The sequence below is a fragment of the Anas acuta genome, chromosome 12, assembly GCF_963932015.1.
Source record: "Anas acuta chromosome 12, bAnaAcu1.1, whole genome shotgun sequence".
Taxonomy (NCBI): domain Eukaryota; kingdom Metazoa; phylum Chordata; class Aves; order Anseriformes; family Anatidae; genus Anas; species Anas acuta.
The window spans coordinates 6,483,633-6,497,818 of NC_088990.1; the positions used below are offsets into that span (position 1 = coordinate 6,483,633).

The 14,186-nt window shown below is 40.6% G+C and overlaps 1 protein-coding gene across 10 annotated transcripts in view; it reads right to left on the reverse strand.

Annotated features, from left to right (window-relative positions):
* The window catches only part of CHD2 (chromodomain helicase DNA binding protein 2), a 115,551-nt gene that overhangs the window by 50,198 nt on the left and 51,167 nt on the right, over positions 1-14,186 (reverse strand). For 8 of the 10 annotated variants that reach the window (XM_068695438.1, XM_068695439.1, XM_068695441.1 and 5 more), the window contains 3 exons: positions 12,542-12,594; positions 3,865-7,035; positions 3,396-3,529 (listed from right to left, as the gene is read on the reverse strand). In XM_068695438.1, coding sequence (XP_068551539.1) covers positions 3,396-3,457 — 62 coding nt within the window. In that variant the 5' untranslated portion in view covers positions 3,458-3,529; positions 3,865-7,035; positions 12,542-12,594. Of the gene's footprint in view, positions 1-3,395; positions 3,530-3,860; positions 7,036-12,541; positions 12,595-14,186 lie in introns of all 10 variants that reach the window. The other 2 variants (XM_068695436.1, XM_068695444.1) reach the window with 2 other exon arrangements.

Below are 14,186 nucleotides of genomic sequence, written 5' to 3' on the forward strand. Positions count from 1 at the left end.
GCGCAGCGCGGGGCGCAGCCTCCACACGGGGCCGGCGGCGTTGGCTGAGCGCGCAGCCAATGGCGGCGGCTGAGCGCGCAGCAGCCGCCCTTTGAACCCCCCCCCCCCCCCTCCTCCTCCTTTCCCTTCCCTTCCCTCCCCTCCCCTCAGCAGCTTCCTGCTGGCGGCGGAGCGCGCGGAGCGCCGCAGTGTGCCTGCCTGTCAGCGCTGCGGCACAAAGAACAGCCATTTTGTGACTCGCCTGGCCCCGCACCAAAGTGCTGCCGAGCCCCGAGCCCCCCGCTCCGTCCAAGCGGCGGGGACGGTCCCAAAGGGGCAGCGCCCAGCTCCTCCCGTCCCCCTCCCGGGCAGCGGGGAGCCGAGGGGGGTGTGTGGCCGGTGGTGGTGCCGCTCGCAGCCCGCTCGGCGCGGTGTGGCCACCCCGCCATAAAATGGCTGCCGCGCGCGCGGGGAGAAGCCTGAGGCGCTCGCTGAGGAGCGCCCGAGCCCCGGCGGCCGAAGGGACGCCCTTTCGGCTCGAGGCCTGGCCCTCTGTGGTATTTTGTTCGTTTTCTGCCCCAAAACGGTGAGAGAAGCCCGAGTGCGGCCCCACGCCTCGTGGCGACCCCAACAAGGGTAGGCTGAGGGGGAGCAGCACGCCGGGCTGCTGCTGCCCGCTGTGCCCCTCAGGGCTCACGCCTGGCTGGCTTCACAGGCCCCCTGCCCGCCTTCTGCTTCTGCAGCTCCCCTCAGGGCTGTGCTGGGAGCATGTCCTCGCCAAGAGCCTGCCATTTAGGAACAGCAGTGCAGAAGATGCTAGAAAACACACCAGGGTTGTGTTTGGTGCTGTCACACGCACATCCCAGACACACGGGCGGTGGGCACTGAAGTGCTGCATCCCAACTTTTAGCCTAGGTGGAGAAAGTCCCGTGAGATGAAGCACTTCCCCCTGGGGCAGAGCAGCGCCGTGGGCAGTGCCTGAACACAAAGGGCAGGTGCTGCTGCTCCCCCTGAGAGGCACCAGAAAGCTCACACCCCTCAGCTTACAGGCTGAGGAGTTAACACCGGCTGTCCCCCAGGAACAATCACCTGCTCCAGGACAATTCTCAGAGGCATTCTGATTTATTCAGCACATCCTTTCACTTTCTTACGACTGGCAACACAGGAGTCAATTTCAAACACGCTCCCCAGGCAGTGTACCAAGAGTACAGGTATGTTTTCTTCTCCCTGAATGCCTTCTCCTAGTCCTGTATTTTGGCATCTCCAGCTCAGGTAAGTGGCACACCAGTTATATCTACCTTTTCCACCCATTGCCACCACTCAGACCTCCAACCGAGGATTATGTAACAAGACTTCACAAATTTACACGCAGAATCTGAGCTAGTCTCACAACTGAGGAGAAAACTGGCTGGCAGCGTGTGAAGTGCAGACATCAATGCATTTCAGGGCTACAGTAAAGCAAACTGGTGGCTTTACTTCCTAGAAATCATTTCCCCTGCAACTTAAAAGTCAACCTCAGGAAGTAAAGCACATTTTACGACATTCAGCTGACTCACAGCTCAGAAGCAAGCTCGACAGGGCTCACTCACAAATATCCTGTGTTCAATTGTTCCCACACTTCAGGTGAATAGATGATACCCACAGCAAGTTTATTTTGAGGAAAAAAATTGTAAGAGGGAGGGCAACCTCACACAACAGGTGTTACACATAAATCAATCGAGATAAACAACCTTTCAAAGAAAACAGCAAAATCACACATGTGAGACTATGCAAATATAATAACCCTAAGGACAAAAAACACAAAGGTCTTTTTGCTGTGGAGCTACTGCTGGATGTCTCTGATTTCATCTCATACTCAGCATACTTCTAACACCAATGAACTACCTTAATTCAGATTTCCTGCACAAATTACATCTATTATTGCTTTGCTAATAATCCACATTAAAAAAAAATGCATGAAGACTTAAAGAAGGTGAATACCACTTAACTTCTTTTTAAAATTGACTTTTTAAGCAATATTTGAAGTTTTTCTAATAATAAGGATAGCAAGGTCTGAAAATCTGATGTGTTCTTAAATTGCGTTGTAGAAGCACTGTATAGGTGCTATATGCAATGCTTCGACAGTCCCTGAGGCTAATTTGATTAATACTTGTTTAATTTGAAACAAACTTACCTATATCCATTTTAGGATTTAAAATCTGACTGCAGACTGAATACATCCAGAATACCATAAAAATTTACGTTAGGTTACAGTAATTCAATAATGTATACATTCCCACAGCATTTCAAGTTTGTGTTTGAGGAAGGTTAAATACTATGTATCAAAAATACTATTCAAACACCTGCAAACATCACACAGAGCACATGTGATACAACAAACAGTTCAGAATTTTTTTTATTAATGTTACTTAAAAATTACTTAACACCAGAGGGAAAAAAAATAAACAGGCCACAATTCAATCAAAATTAACAAAATGCAAAACCGTATTTACAAACTAGAGAACAAAAATGCATATAGTTTAATTTCCAATACTCGAAACAGCCGACTCATTAAATACAAAATGAGCAACCCACTAATTGTATTTCAGCATTCCTAGCAAAGAAACATTTTCAATATTCCATACTTCTCCCACATCGAGGTTAAATTTATGAAAATCTGTGAAGAATCCCATTACTTGACAAAAGTAAATAAAAACACCGAGCAAAAATACCTTAAACAAACAGGCAAAGCATTTGCACAGCCTCTTGTTAACAGTCCCGGTTTATATTTTATAATACAAAATGCTACAACCAGCAGGGGAAAGTCTGGTTTAAATTGTATCAAAATATTCGAAAATATCGAAACAATATCAAAGTTCCACAAGCTCAAATAAAATTTGAAGTAAGAAGTATCGGACAGAAAGGCACTTTCCAGTTTTTATTTTAAAATGAGCTTTTTTTCATTCATGTAACTTTTTCTTGTGCCTATTTACTATAATTTACTACTACACCAGGCTTCTGTATGGCCCTCAGTTAAAGTTTAGACTTCTGAGATTCTTCAAAGAAAAATTTGCCTTGTATGTAAAATGGTGCAATGCAGCAATGGCTAAACCGACAAGGTCATTTTTCACAGCACAAAAAACCTAAAAACTGAAATTCAAAAGGTGGAAAAACATAATACAGAGAAAAGGGCTCCCCTGAATAAAGGTACAGTACCTTTTGACTATGACATGGGCCCTTAAGTCACAACACAACTTTCAGAAATTGCTACCAAAAAAATTAGGGTGTGGCACGCTAACAATCTCAAGGTCATTCCTTAAAAAGGAAACAAAATCAGTAAAATGTTTTGTATTAAGCACTGACAGTAACCTAAGGCTGTCAAAGTAAACAGGGTATTCACAGGTTTAACAAAAAAAAAGAAAGTTGATAGATCATACCTCGATGCATTGCTGTGGACTGAACCCTCCTCTCCTTGGCTTTTGTCCTTATTTCTCATCATCTTTTTATTCTTAAATACTAAGAGGGGGCCAGGGGTGTCTGTTTGCTTTGAAGTCCTGTGCCCAGGTATTTACTGTCAAAAGTTGAAAGAAAGGTAAGGTCCCAGTTTGTTTCACTGGCTTTCATTATCAGGAACAAAGTCCTGACGCTGCAATGATATTGTTATAACAATACACAACACTGATCAACACGGCAAAACGGAGATTTAAAACAAATAATCGTTTTTAGAAGAAAAATCGGAGAATAAACACAGTAGAGGAGCATCCTGCAAACTTTCCCAAAGTAACACTGGATGCAAATAATCTCTGAATCTTATTGCGTCATCCCAATACAGCTCAAATCGGTCGAAAATCAAAGTACTCAAAACGGCAGAAATCTAAAAATTATTATTATTAATTGCTCACCTACCTGATCCATGCACCGCCGCCAGGACCAAGTCGATATTAGTTTCGGGTCGTGGAAAAACATTAGATCCAAAATATTTAGAGTTCAAATAATAAAATACGAATTTCAAAAAATGAAAAAAAATATATATTCTAATTCCAAAAATATGCTGCCGATAAAGCAAAAGAAGCGATAATTAGTACAAAAATGTCCGGGGGAAAAAGCTCATTAGGAGAGCGCACAAAAATGGAGGTACGCCATGGCTTCTAAGCTGGAAAAACAACGACCTGGGCTCTCTCCACGGCTTCTTCTTTCCAGCAAGGCACGAAAAGGGAGCCCTCAAAAGCTGCTTTTCTGCCCGAAAAAGGTCCGCTCGGCCCCCAATTAGTGCCTAGGAGAGGCAAGGGGCTGTGGGGGCCCCCTGAGGCTGCCCGAAAGTTAGGGAAAGTTGCGTAAAGTGTTGGGGAAGGCACGGAGCTGAGCGCGCTCTCTCTAAGGCACAGCCGCCATCTAGAGCTCCTTCCCAGCTCTGAGCTCTGCCTTTGATTGACACTCTCTACATTTACCCCACAACTCAGGTGATGTACCATAGACCCACCCCTTCATTTCTACCAAAAAAAGAGATAGCCTCCACCTAAAGGGTGCCTGCTACCCCCCACAGCCCTGGCTTCTTCCAACTACCCCAGCTGAAGGGGCACCTTAACCCCATGTGGCTCAGGCACCCTTTTGAAACCAGAAAGGAATGTAATTTGTGCCTTTTGTTTTAAAGATTTGCTAAATATTTCACTGCTTGGGCTAAAATTACTTCCTCCCTGGACAGGAAGTGGTGCTGTTACAAGCCATTTTGAAAGAATGGAAGTGGAGCTCACAGCCATGCAGGCAGCAACAGCCCACCTTGGGGGTCACCCCACCCAAGGGGCAGCTTTTTTTAAATTAAGTAATAGTACCCCCAGACAACAGCTCCTCCTTTTGGCACCCAACAGTTGCACGCAGAGCTTGGGACAGGAGCCTCACACGCTCCTAAGGAAGCCCCACAGCACTAACAACCCCTTCCAGCTCGACAGCGCCTCCCTAGTGGTCCTGCCCAACACCAAAAATCCAACAGCTACGCCATTTTCATCAGATGCACGAAGGCATTGCTGTAAAATAAGTCTGGCATCATTAGAAGGGTTATTTCCAATTCCCATTCTTAACCCATTAATGGTCATTAAGGGACTTTTTAACAAGACAAACGATTTTTCAAACCACGGAATAGCCAAGATGGAGACGTAGAAATCCAAGCCATATCCCACGTTCATCATCCCAGTACTGAGAGGAGCTCTCACGGAGGAGATGGATGAGATCCAAGCATCCCCACCACCAGTTGTGTTCCTTCACGCAACGAACTGCCTAACGCACAAGGACATCCTGCGTACTCGCGGGCATCACACCACAACAGAGAAATCAGCCACTGGGGGACTGCTGGGGGGAGGAGGGCCATGGGCTAGCTCAGACCTCTGAGGTCCATCCACCACACAGCATCCCAACAGTTTGGCACCATTGGTTTCTACCAGCTCAGCCAAGATCCTTTCAACTCCGCTACACACTTGCCATCCACATCTCCCAACAACCTATCACGTCTCCATCCCAAGGGGGTTCGGGAAGGCACGCTCTGTTGTCACACTCCATTTTGCACCATCTCAGTTTAGCGGTTATTTACAGAAAGACCCCTTGCACCTAAACTGCAAGAACTAACAAAATACAACATCAAATTCCAAGCAATTTCGGCTACCACTAAAGAAATGCATTCCTCTGAACATGGGTCCCTTTAGGTTGGTCCCAATATCCAACACCACCACAGAACACATGGCAAAGAAACTTCAGCAGGCAGTCATCAAAATAGCTGGATTAAACAAGTACGAGCAATTCATTATGGTTAAGGTCAGTTATTTACAAAGAGGACTGAGGAAACCAAAGGGCTAAACACACAGCATTTGGATATTTTTTAGCATTTTTTTAAAAAAAAAAAAAACACAAAACCAACATTGCCTAGGTTCTCAGCACCACCTTCGTCTTTTGCTAGAAAACCAAAATGACAAAGACCATGTAAATTTCAGGTAAAATGTACTTAGGAAGGCGGCTACATTTCAACTATTTCATCCATGAGAAAGTTAAAAATATCCATTTTTAAACATAAGAACCATTTTAAAATTCATTTGTAAAGGTGACCATCATCAGTACCAGTAAGAAAATTAACTCAGTTTTTCTCATCAAATACATGCTATGGTACCAGGCAGCTAAGCCTACATAGCGGTGAAGGAGATTACACACTTGTACAGAACAAATTTAAGACAGAACAGACTGCTGAGGAAGTATGTTGCCCAGAAAATCTGGTGAAAGTTTCTGTTCATACACATGGCTGAATCAGCATACCTAAAAAACTGACACAAAATATTTAAGTACTCCTTTATTATATCATATTTGCTACGCCTTCAAATAATATTGATTCCACCTTAAAATAACTTCACAAAGTTTAGCACAAGTACCCTGACAACACAGCAAGTACTGAAAAATGCCTAACATTAAGCACCTGAGTGAACAAACCAGAAAATTCATTAGAAGTCACGGCAAAGTGAAGATAATTTGTAAATGAAAACCACATTTTAAAAGAAAATCAAGAATATAAAAAGAAAATTACCTTGCCTTTAGTGCTTGGCAGCTAAAGTATTTCTCACTTTCATACCAATCAAAAATGTAAGACACTTAAATATCAACACAATAAAAAAAGATTCAGCCAGAAAGGACAAACACGAAGCATGAAAGAAACCAAAGCCTTTTATTAAATCACTTTAAAAAAAATACATTTTCTCCAAAGGGGTAGCAGCAGATCTCTTACCACATTCATTTCCCTTTTACGCATACATAACCTGGGAATAAATTTTTGCCACCCGATCCTCAAACAGATCCATCATTGGATTGTCACTGATACAGTCCCCTGATTAATTCAAGTGCAAAGTCCATTTTGATCGGATGATCACAACCCAGATCTTCTCTGGTTTAATAACACGGGAGTCCATGTTTTAACGTCCTTTTCTTGGACAGATATATCACAGCACTCATGCATTAGTCCATTTCCTCAACCTCTCAATCAACAGTGGAAATGCCATCTTGGTCTCATTCGCAGACTCCTTTTGACACTCTTCATCTGACTGGATTCTTTATGGAAAATTAAAAGAAAAATGCTGTTGGAATACAGATTATCTCATCTTTAAACTAGAGACATTCAACTACTGTACCTTAAAATAATTTAAGCATAAATGCTGCTGCTTTTATTCCGTATTACGCATCTGAGAGCATCTACTTTTATCATGAACTAACGAGGGCAGTTCAGCAGTTCAAGAGTCAAAAATACATACTTTAACCCAAACTATAAGGAAGCATGGGACAATTGATTAGAAGCTCAAGAGCCTCTTCAGGCTCCATAAACTCCGTTTAATTTTTATTCCCCATACCGAAGAAATCATTAGGGGGAAAATACGAGATTTGCTTTGGCAGCCATCTTTATTGGACTGACCCATTGACTAAGGCTTACACTGCTGTGAGGAAAGCCAAATTTATTTTAATTGAGCCAAAGCTTTTAACTGCTGTCCATTCTCCTTTCTTCAAACACAGACATCCATCAAAACCAACGCAGAGGCATGAAAACTGGTTTCTTGTATAAAGATGGTGACAGAAGACAAGACATTACTAAAATTCCACCATCTTAACCCAGTTTTCCAGCTCATGGAAGACATACAAGGCAACAAAAAAGACGTGTATAAACGAACAGAATGGCTGATCTAGTTACTGGTGGGAAAGGACATGTCAGAAGGCAGATGAAAATGGTCACAAGTCACACTAGTTGCTTCAAGTAAGGCCACCATACTACTCCTGAGCCATATTCCAACTTTACTCTTCAGGTAACAACAATCAAACCCACAAGTGAGTGACAGAAACTGAACTGATCAAATGACTTCCACATGAATGAAAACAAACCACACATTCCCAGCTTTACAGTTTCTTTCAAGAAAAAATAAGCTGGTATACTTCAAGAAAACTACTCATCCTCCTAACATGTAAAAATCAAGTACAGGAAATTCCAAAATGGTTAAGAACATTATTTTAAAACAAATGATGACTGTAGGAGATGAGTGATACACAAGAAAGGCTTTAGAATGTCTTCATGATTTTTGAGTACCTGCACTCTAGCATTACTTTCTTTTGACCATGTACATCTTTAACCTCATTTTTAGTCTGAAAGCCAACTCCACCATTATGTGTTTCCCATGATAATTTTGTTCACATTCTCACAAGTGACACAGAAATTACCCAGAGCACAGCAAAAAACAGTGGAGCCATCTAGTGGTCTCTTCACCATTCAAGTTTCTCCATTCTCATCTCAAAATAACCAGTAACAGCAAAGCAAACAGCAATGGAACCAGTGCAACAAGCCTTCCTTCATCTGACTTACACATCTGCCCATGTGTCTTAGATTTAATACTCCTCCATATGCAGCTTTCTTCCTTGCTTTAAGCACAGTGGAAAAGCAGCACAATGCACAGAAGTGAATGCAAGGTCTCATAATTTGCTTCGCTTTACATTGTGCAACAGGTACAGTACTAATAATTAGTCAGCCCATGAAATCTTTACATTTTCAAAAGCAAAAATCAAACATTTTGGTTTGCTGTATTCTCTTTCTAGCATTCAACTCATCCTCAATTAAGGCATAAATTAAATATTTGGAAGAGTTTCTTTTCCATGCTAAACTAAAGAAACAGCTTGGGGTTTTGGTTGGTTGTTTTTATGTTTGTTTTTGCATTCTTACTGATGCACTACTCTTAATTTCAAGCGTGGACGTTTGAAGATAGTATTTTGGATATTTTTTACACTGATGTTTTGACTGAAGTACCAAAACATGAAAATTATACCACCACAACGTTGTCCGTTATTGTTACAATGAGATATTCAGAGGTACTAACAGGAGTGCAGCATAAACCCTATAATGTATTTAAAATAATTCAGTTATTTTAAGAAATAAGTGAATTTAATTACTGACACGAGCCTTCCCTGCCTCTCAAAAATGTGATTCAGTTACACATTACTCAACCTTGTAAGACCCTTTACAGTTGGGTTAGCCTTCTGCCTTGGACACTAATGAGATCTGCCAAAAGCAATTTAAGGGCAGGTTTCTCTACTAGGCTTACCTACATTTGGTTGTAGCAAAAACTTTGTGAGTATCCCTGTCACATTCACTTTAAACTCTTCTTATGACCTTGTAAAATAATTAGTAGTAAACAGAACTGGTAATAGAATTAAGAACATGCTACAACCACCCTTGGTCTAAAAGCTGTTCACATATTGAAGACACCACAATAATGACCAAGTTTCTTCATGTGAAATCTACACTTGCATTAAAAGATTTCACAGGACTTGTTTACTCACGTTGTCTTTAAGGAACACTTTGCTAAAAAAAATTCAATGATGTTGCTAAAATATACTCCTCCACTAAGACATATGCAGTGATCCTACATTTAATGTAAGCCACTGAATAGCCTTTTTTTCCCCAAATGACATTGAATATTTCATTCCTTCCCTAGCATCAGTTGGGTAACATTCAATTTTTCAAACTTCTATTATCTACTGTTTACTGTATTTGTTTCCAAACCCAGCACTTTGGCCATGATTAATGAAGGGCCTTGGTAGTCCATACAATTCTGTGAGTTTCCCTCAGATCCCTGGTAACAATTTGACAAGTTTGTAATAACAGAGAGAAACCATTCACTGCCACTCCTCAAGGTATATGGCAACAGTTTTTGAAACATCTAAGTTAAAAAGTTTTTGCTTTAGGTTTCTGTAATTATTTTTGTGTAGCTCTACCTAGTCAGAGCTCACAGCAATAGAAGACAGCCCTCATGGCCTTATGCCAGGGCCTCAATCCTTGTGTCTGCTGAAACTCCCTATTTCTGAAGTACAACATCAAAGGCCAGTAACAAATGTGTAACAATCAAGGGGCAGTGCAAGTGCGTAAGACACTAGCACGGTTACCAAATGTTCATATTGAAGTCTCTCATGCTGGAAAGTTTGTACAACGAGATGACAAATTACTAGTAAAGGGAATTCACTCCAACAGAGGGAGCTGAATGGACAGAATGAGGTTCCGACAAAGAAAACCTCAAGTCCTACACTCCAAAGTTCATTAAAGATTTTACTCCTTGCAGAAACCTCTCTGGTAACTTGCATTCTAGAGGGAAAGGCAGGTACGCCCTTTATTGACGTCTAAAGCCTACAATGAGTAAGTAACTAAGTACGTACTCTGGGCAGTCCTAAGTCCTCTTCTACATCATTACATGTGCAGTAAGCACAGCACTGAGAGCACACCTCCCTCCTGTAGGATCAGGTGGTTTTAGTTGAGAAAGGCTGTCTTCCAGTTTTCTCAGATTTAGAAATTAATTTCCAGTAAGATGTGAGCAAAGACTTCATGCACTCTTTAGAGGTTTTATTTTTAAAACCAAGCAATCAAATATTTTTTTTTTAAAGAGCAAGTATCATTAAGATTTGGGCCTAAATTAAGATAAACCACATAAATGTTATTGTATAAGCAAAGTGTGCTAATTTCAATAAATCTCATAGTGTCTTCAAGTATTCTCCCCTTTCTAATTCAAAAAAAACTGTATTTAAAAGTTAGTGTTTCAACTAAGCATAATTATGTTGGCAAACAGAGAAGGGAATACTGCGCTCTTTCAAGATCCATACATTTCTGTGTTCTTTTACAAATGCATTTTGAAGCAACTCATTCTGAGGACAACTATTCCTGTAGTTCAGTTTCACATTCATCCCCTCCTCTAGGTAAAGATTGCAAAACAGAAAGATGGAATAATTACTCAGTGTGTAACTTTGAAGCCAAATTCCTACACAAGACACCAAATCTGACACAGCCTATTTACAATTCAATGAGAGAAAACAGAAATGCACACAGAAAGATGCAGGAAACAGAGATAAGGATTTAATATTGAGGTGGAACATAATAATGACTCACATATTTAAAGATTATAGCAGGTGACCTGGAAAGAAAGGTAACAGTGGACAGCACAGCAAGAGTTTCAAGGAATAGTTGGAAGGAGCAACATTTACTTGCAACATAGTAAGAACTATGCCTTTATACATGTATCTGCACTGTGAGACATAGCTTAAAACTTTGTAAAAAGCAACATAATAAAATTCACAAAGCAGTAGAAGAGATGAGGCACTAAGCAAAGAACACCAGAACAGGCACACACAATAGGAACTGAATTCCTCAAGGTTCATCTGTTTCTATTGTTTTGCTTCAGGATTGCAGATTGCGTGATAAATTGGTTCAAAATGAAGCGTAACAAAAAGCTGCACAAGGCCACAATAACACATTCAGGAGTGGTATGCTCCTTATCCGCACACACTCCTTTTTTCCTTCAGAAGAGCTCTACATTAGTCTTCACATCACATGAGTAGATCAGAAGAAAGCAAGGGACTTTGGAGTACAAGCAGGGAGTGGCTGCTTTTCTGGCACCTAAGGCAGCATAGATGGCAGCTTGTACCAGTTCAGAATGGTTGCTGGAGGTCTTTGCTAACATACGTAACCATTGGACAGTTAAAAATTACCAGCTACCATCTAGACACTGAAATGAGAGTATTTGCATCTTGGAACATTTTTTTCAAGCCATCTGTAGTCTAAGGCAGGCATTACTCAATCAGGTACCCTTGCAAAGGGAAAGAACTGCCTCCAAGAAACTGTCTCTTTTAAAGAGACATTCTGAAGCACAGTTCTACAGGAATACAGAGCCTCCCACTAAAAAGTCACTTCATGTACACAAAATCCAATGGACGTCCTAATTAAAAGTGTGGAAGAGCTGTCTCATGCTATAGAGACAGCAAAAGGTTATCAAGACCAAATTTCTTTTAGTAAATGGAACTGGAAGCAAGCCTACCCCCACATAACATATTCATCCCGTACAGAACTGAATGAATTTTTCTATTCAAGCCTGCCAGTTCTTCATTTGACTGTATGGGGAATGATTCTGAAGTGAAATGTATCAGCTGGCAGTTTAATATAGCCAACTGTATCAACATTACATATGGTTTTCTCTGCAAAGCTGAAACACTGACAAACAGAGAACAATCACAGAAGAAATATCTCTGGAGACAATTACTATCTGCTCCAAGACCCTCACTTGATGCTGAGGAGCACAGAAATACAACATGAGGTGTGTAAGGCAAATTAATTACCTCCATTGTAAGGCATGTAGGATTTCTCTATGGTGACAGACATGGGCATATCAAACCCTTCTGAACAAGCATATCTATGATTTAAGAGTTCTCCAAGAAATACGGAGTTAACTTCGATGCAGAAGGCCCAAGTACCACAATTACATATGAAAGCTGTTCTCCAGCAAGACAGGTTGAGAGTGCCACCCAAGCATAGCTTTCATTCCTGAGCAGCCCAGCAAGAATGCTGCTGTGCCCTTCTCAGCGAGCCTTCCAGAAACACTCACACACGCACGCTTTAAGGAACTTCAGGATGTATTCATCCAAAAACTTCAGCAAGTTAAACATTATGGCCACGTGTGGGTTTTTTTTGTTTGTTTGTTTTGCATATTTTTTTTTAGTTATTAAAGCTAAAAAGTGAATGTTATTAGGAATAACAACTTACCAGTGCTTCAACCAAGAGCAGTTATTTTGCTTACAGTAAATTCCTCAACACATCTGTAGGGAAAACAATATGTTAAATGCTAAAATTTAAGACAAAGATCTAGAAAACCTGAACATTAGCCTAAGTCTATTACAGTAGTCCTATCCCTCAATGAAAACACTCCCAGCAGACCACAGCATATGGCACAGCAGACATTTTTATCAAGAAGTTGAACACGAGGTATGACTAGGCAACCTGCTATCAGAGAACCCCCCCCCCAAAAAAAACAGACCTAAACCTGCACACAAATCCTCTGGAGGAAAAACAGAATATAAATACGCTGAAACTAATCTGTCCTCCACGGATTAATAATTAGAATACTAGTTTTTCTAAAAGGCAGTATCAGTTAGGTGTAGAAGAATTGTTTAACCCACTGATATGGAATAAGTTACCTGATCTATATCCTATAAAGTTATTCATTATGTTCAAGTCCCAAATTTGAAAATTCCACTTGGAAAATGCTTACTGGCAGTCCACATTAAATATCTAACATCTAACCTCTATCACTTTACAGAGAGGTAACAGGATTAAAATAAAACCTGAAACCTATTAACTCACCTAAACCCCCTTTTTCAACTGTGTATTTCATTTGTATTAAGTAACCCACTACCATAAGCTATACAAATTATCCTCCTAACATGAAAAAACAAACTGCTTGTCTTGTGAACTCTCTCAATATACTTAGAAAATAGCTTCCAATAATGTAAAAAAAATAACCTATTTGGTGATACCATACTGTGCTTCACTTTCTACAATGTTCTGATTTCCAACTTCCAACTGATGGCTACTCAGATGTGTAGGAAGAAACAAACAGATCAATAGAACAAGTTTATTTGTTGATAATAATTTACTTGAAAGAATTAATATGGAAAAAGATCCCTTCAAGGAAGGAAAAATAAAAATCCAGAGTCCTGAACTGCCACTAACATGTAGGGTATCAAGTGGGTACGAAATTTGCATGTTTAAAACATGCCTTTAAAATGTGATCCAACTGTAATTAACAAATGGAAGCACGAAGCTGAGGTACTTGTAAAATGGTGGATGAGCACTTCGTAGAACAAACACAACATGGTTACTGGACTCTGATCCTCCAAACGGCATCTATCAGTCATTTACTCAGAGCACATTTACAAAGCTTAAGAAGTGAACTAGGCAAAGAGGCTTACTTACACCCTTTAAGCCTCCTTTTCTCCTGTTATCAAATGCTTCACTCAATAGAACACTTAGAAGATGATTTCATATGTGAAGACAAGGTAAAGCTGACAGTTGAAAGATCTTCAACTTACAGCCCTCAGTCACTTCTAGTAATTTAAAGCACAGCTAAAGAGAAATTGTCTACATTTAAGTTAATTTATATTTTCTTTAAATCTGGCGTTAGCATCTAGTTATAGTAACTCCTCAGAAACTTTATTAAGCATAAAGAATCTGCCTTTGTGTCAGCACAGAGGAACAGCTTCCTCTACTAGAACAGTAGAGACTTAACCAGAAAGCATTCTTCTCAGCTCAGAAAAAAATTGGAAAACTAATTTAGTATTTTTCAGAGTAGTATCACTAACAACTATTAGAACTTCTCTACTCTAAAATGAGTATTTGAACCAAGCAATGA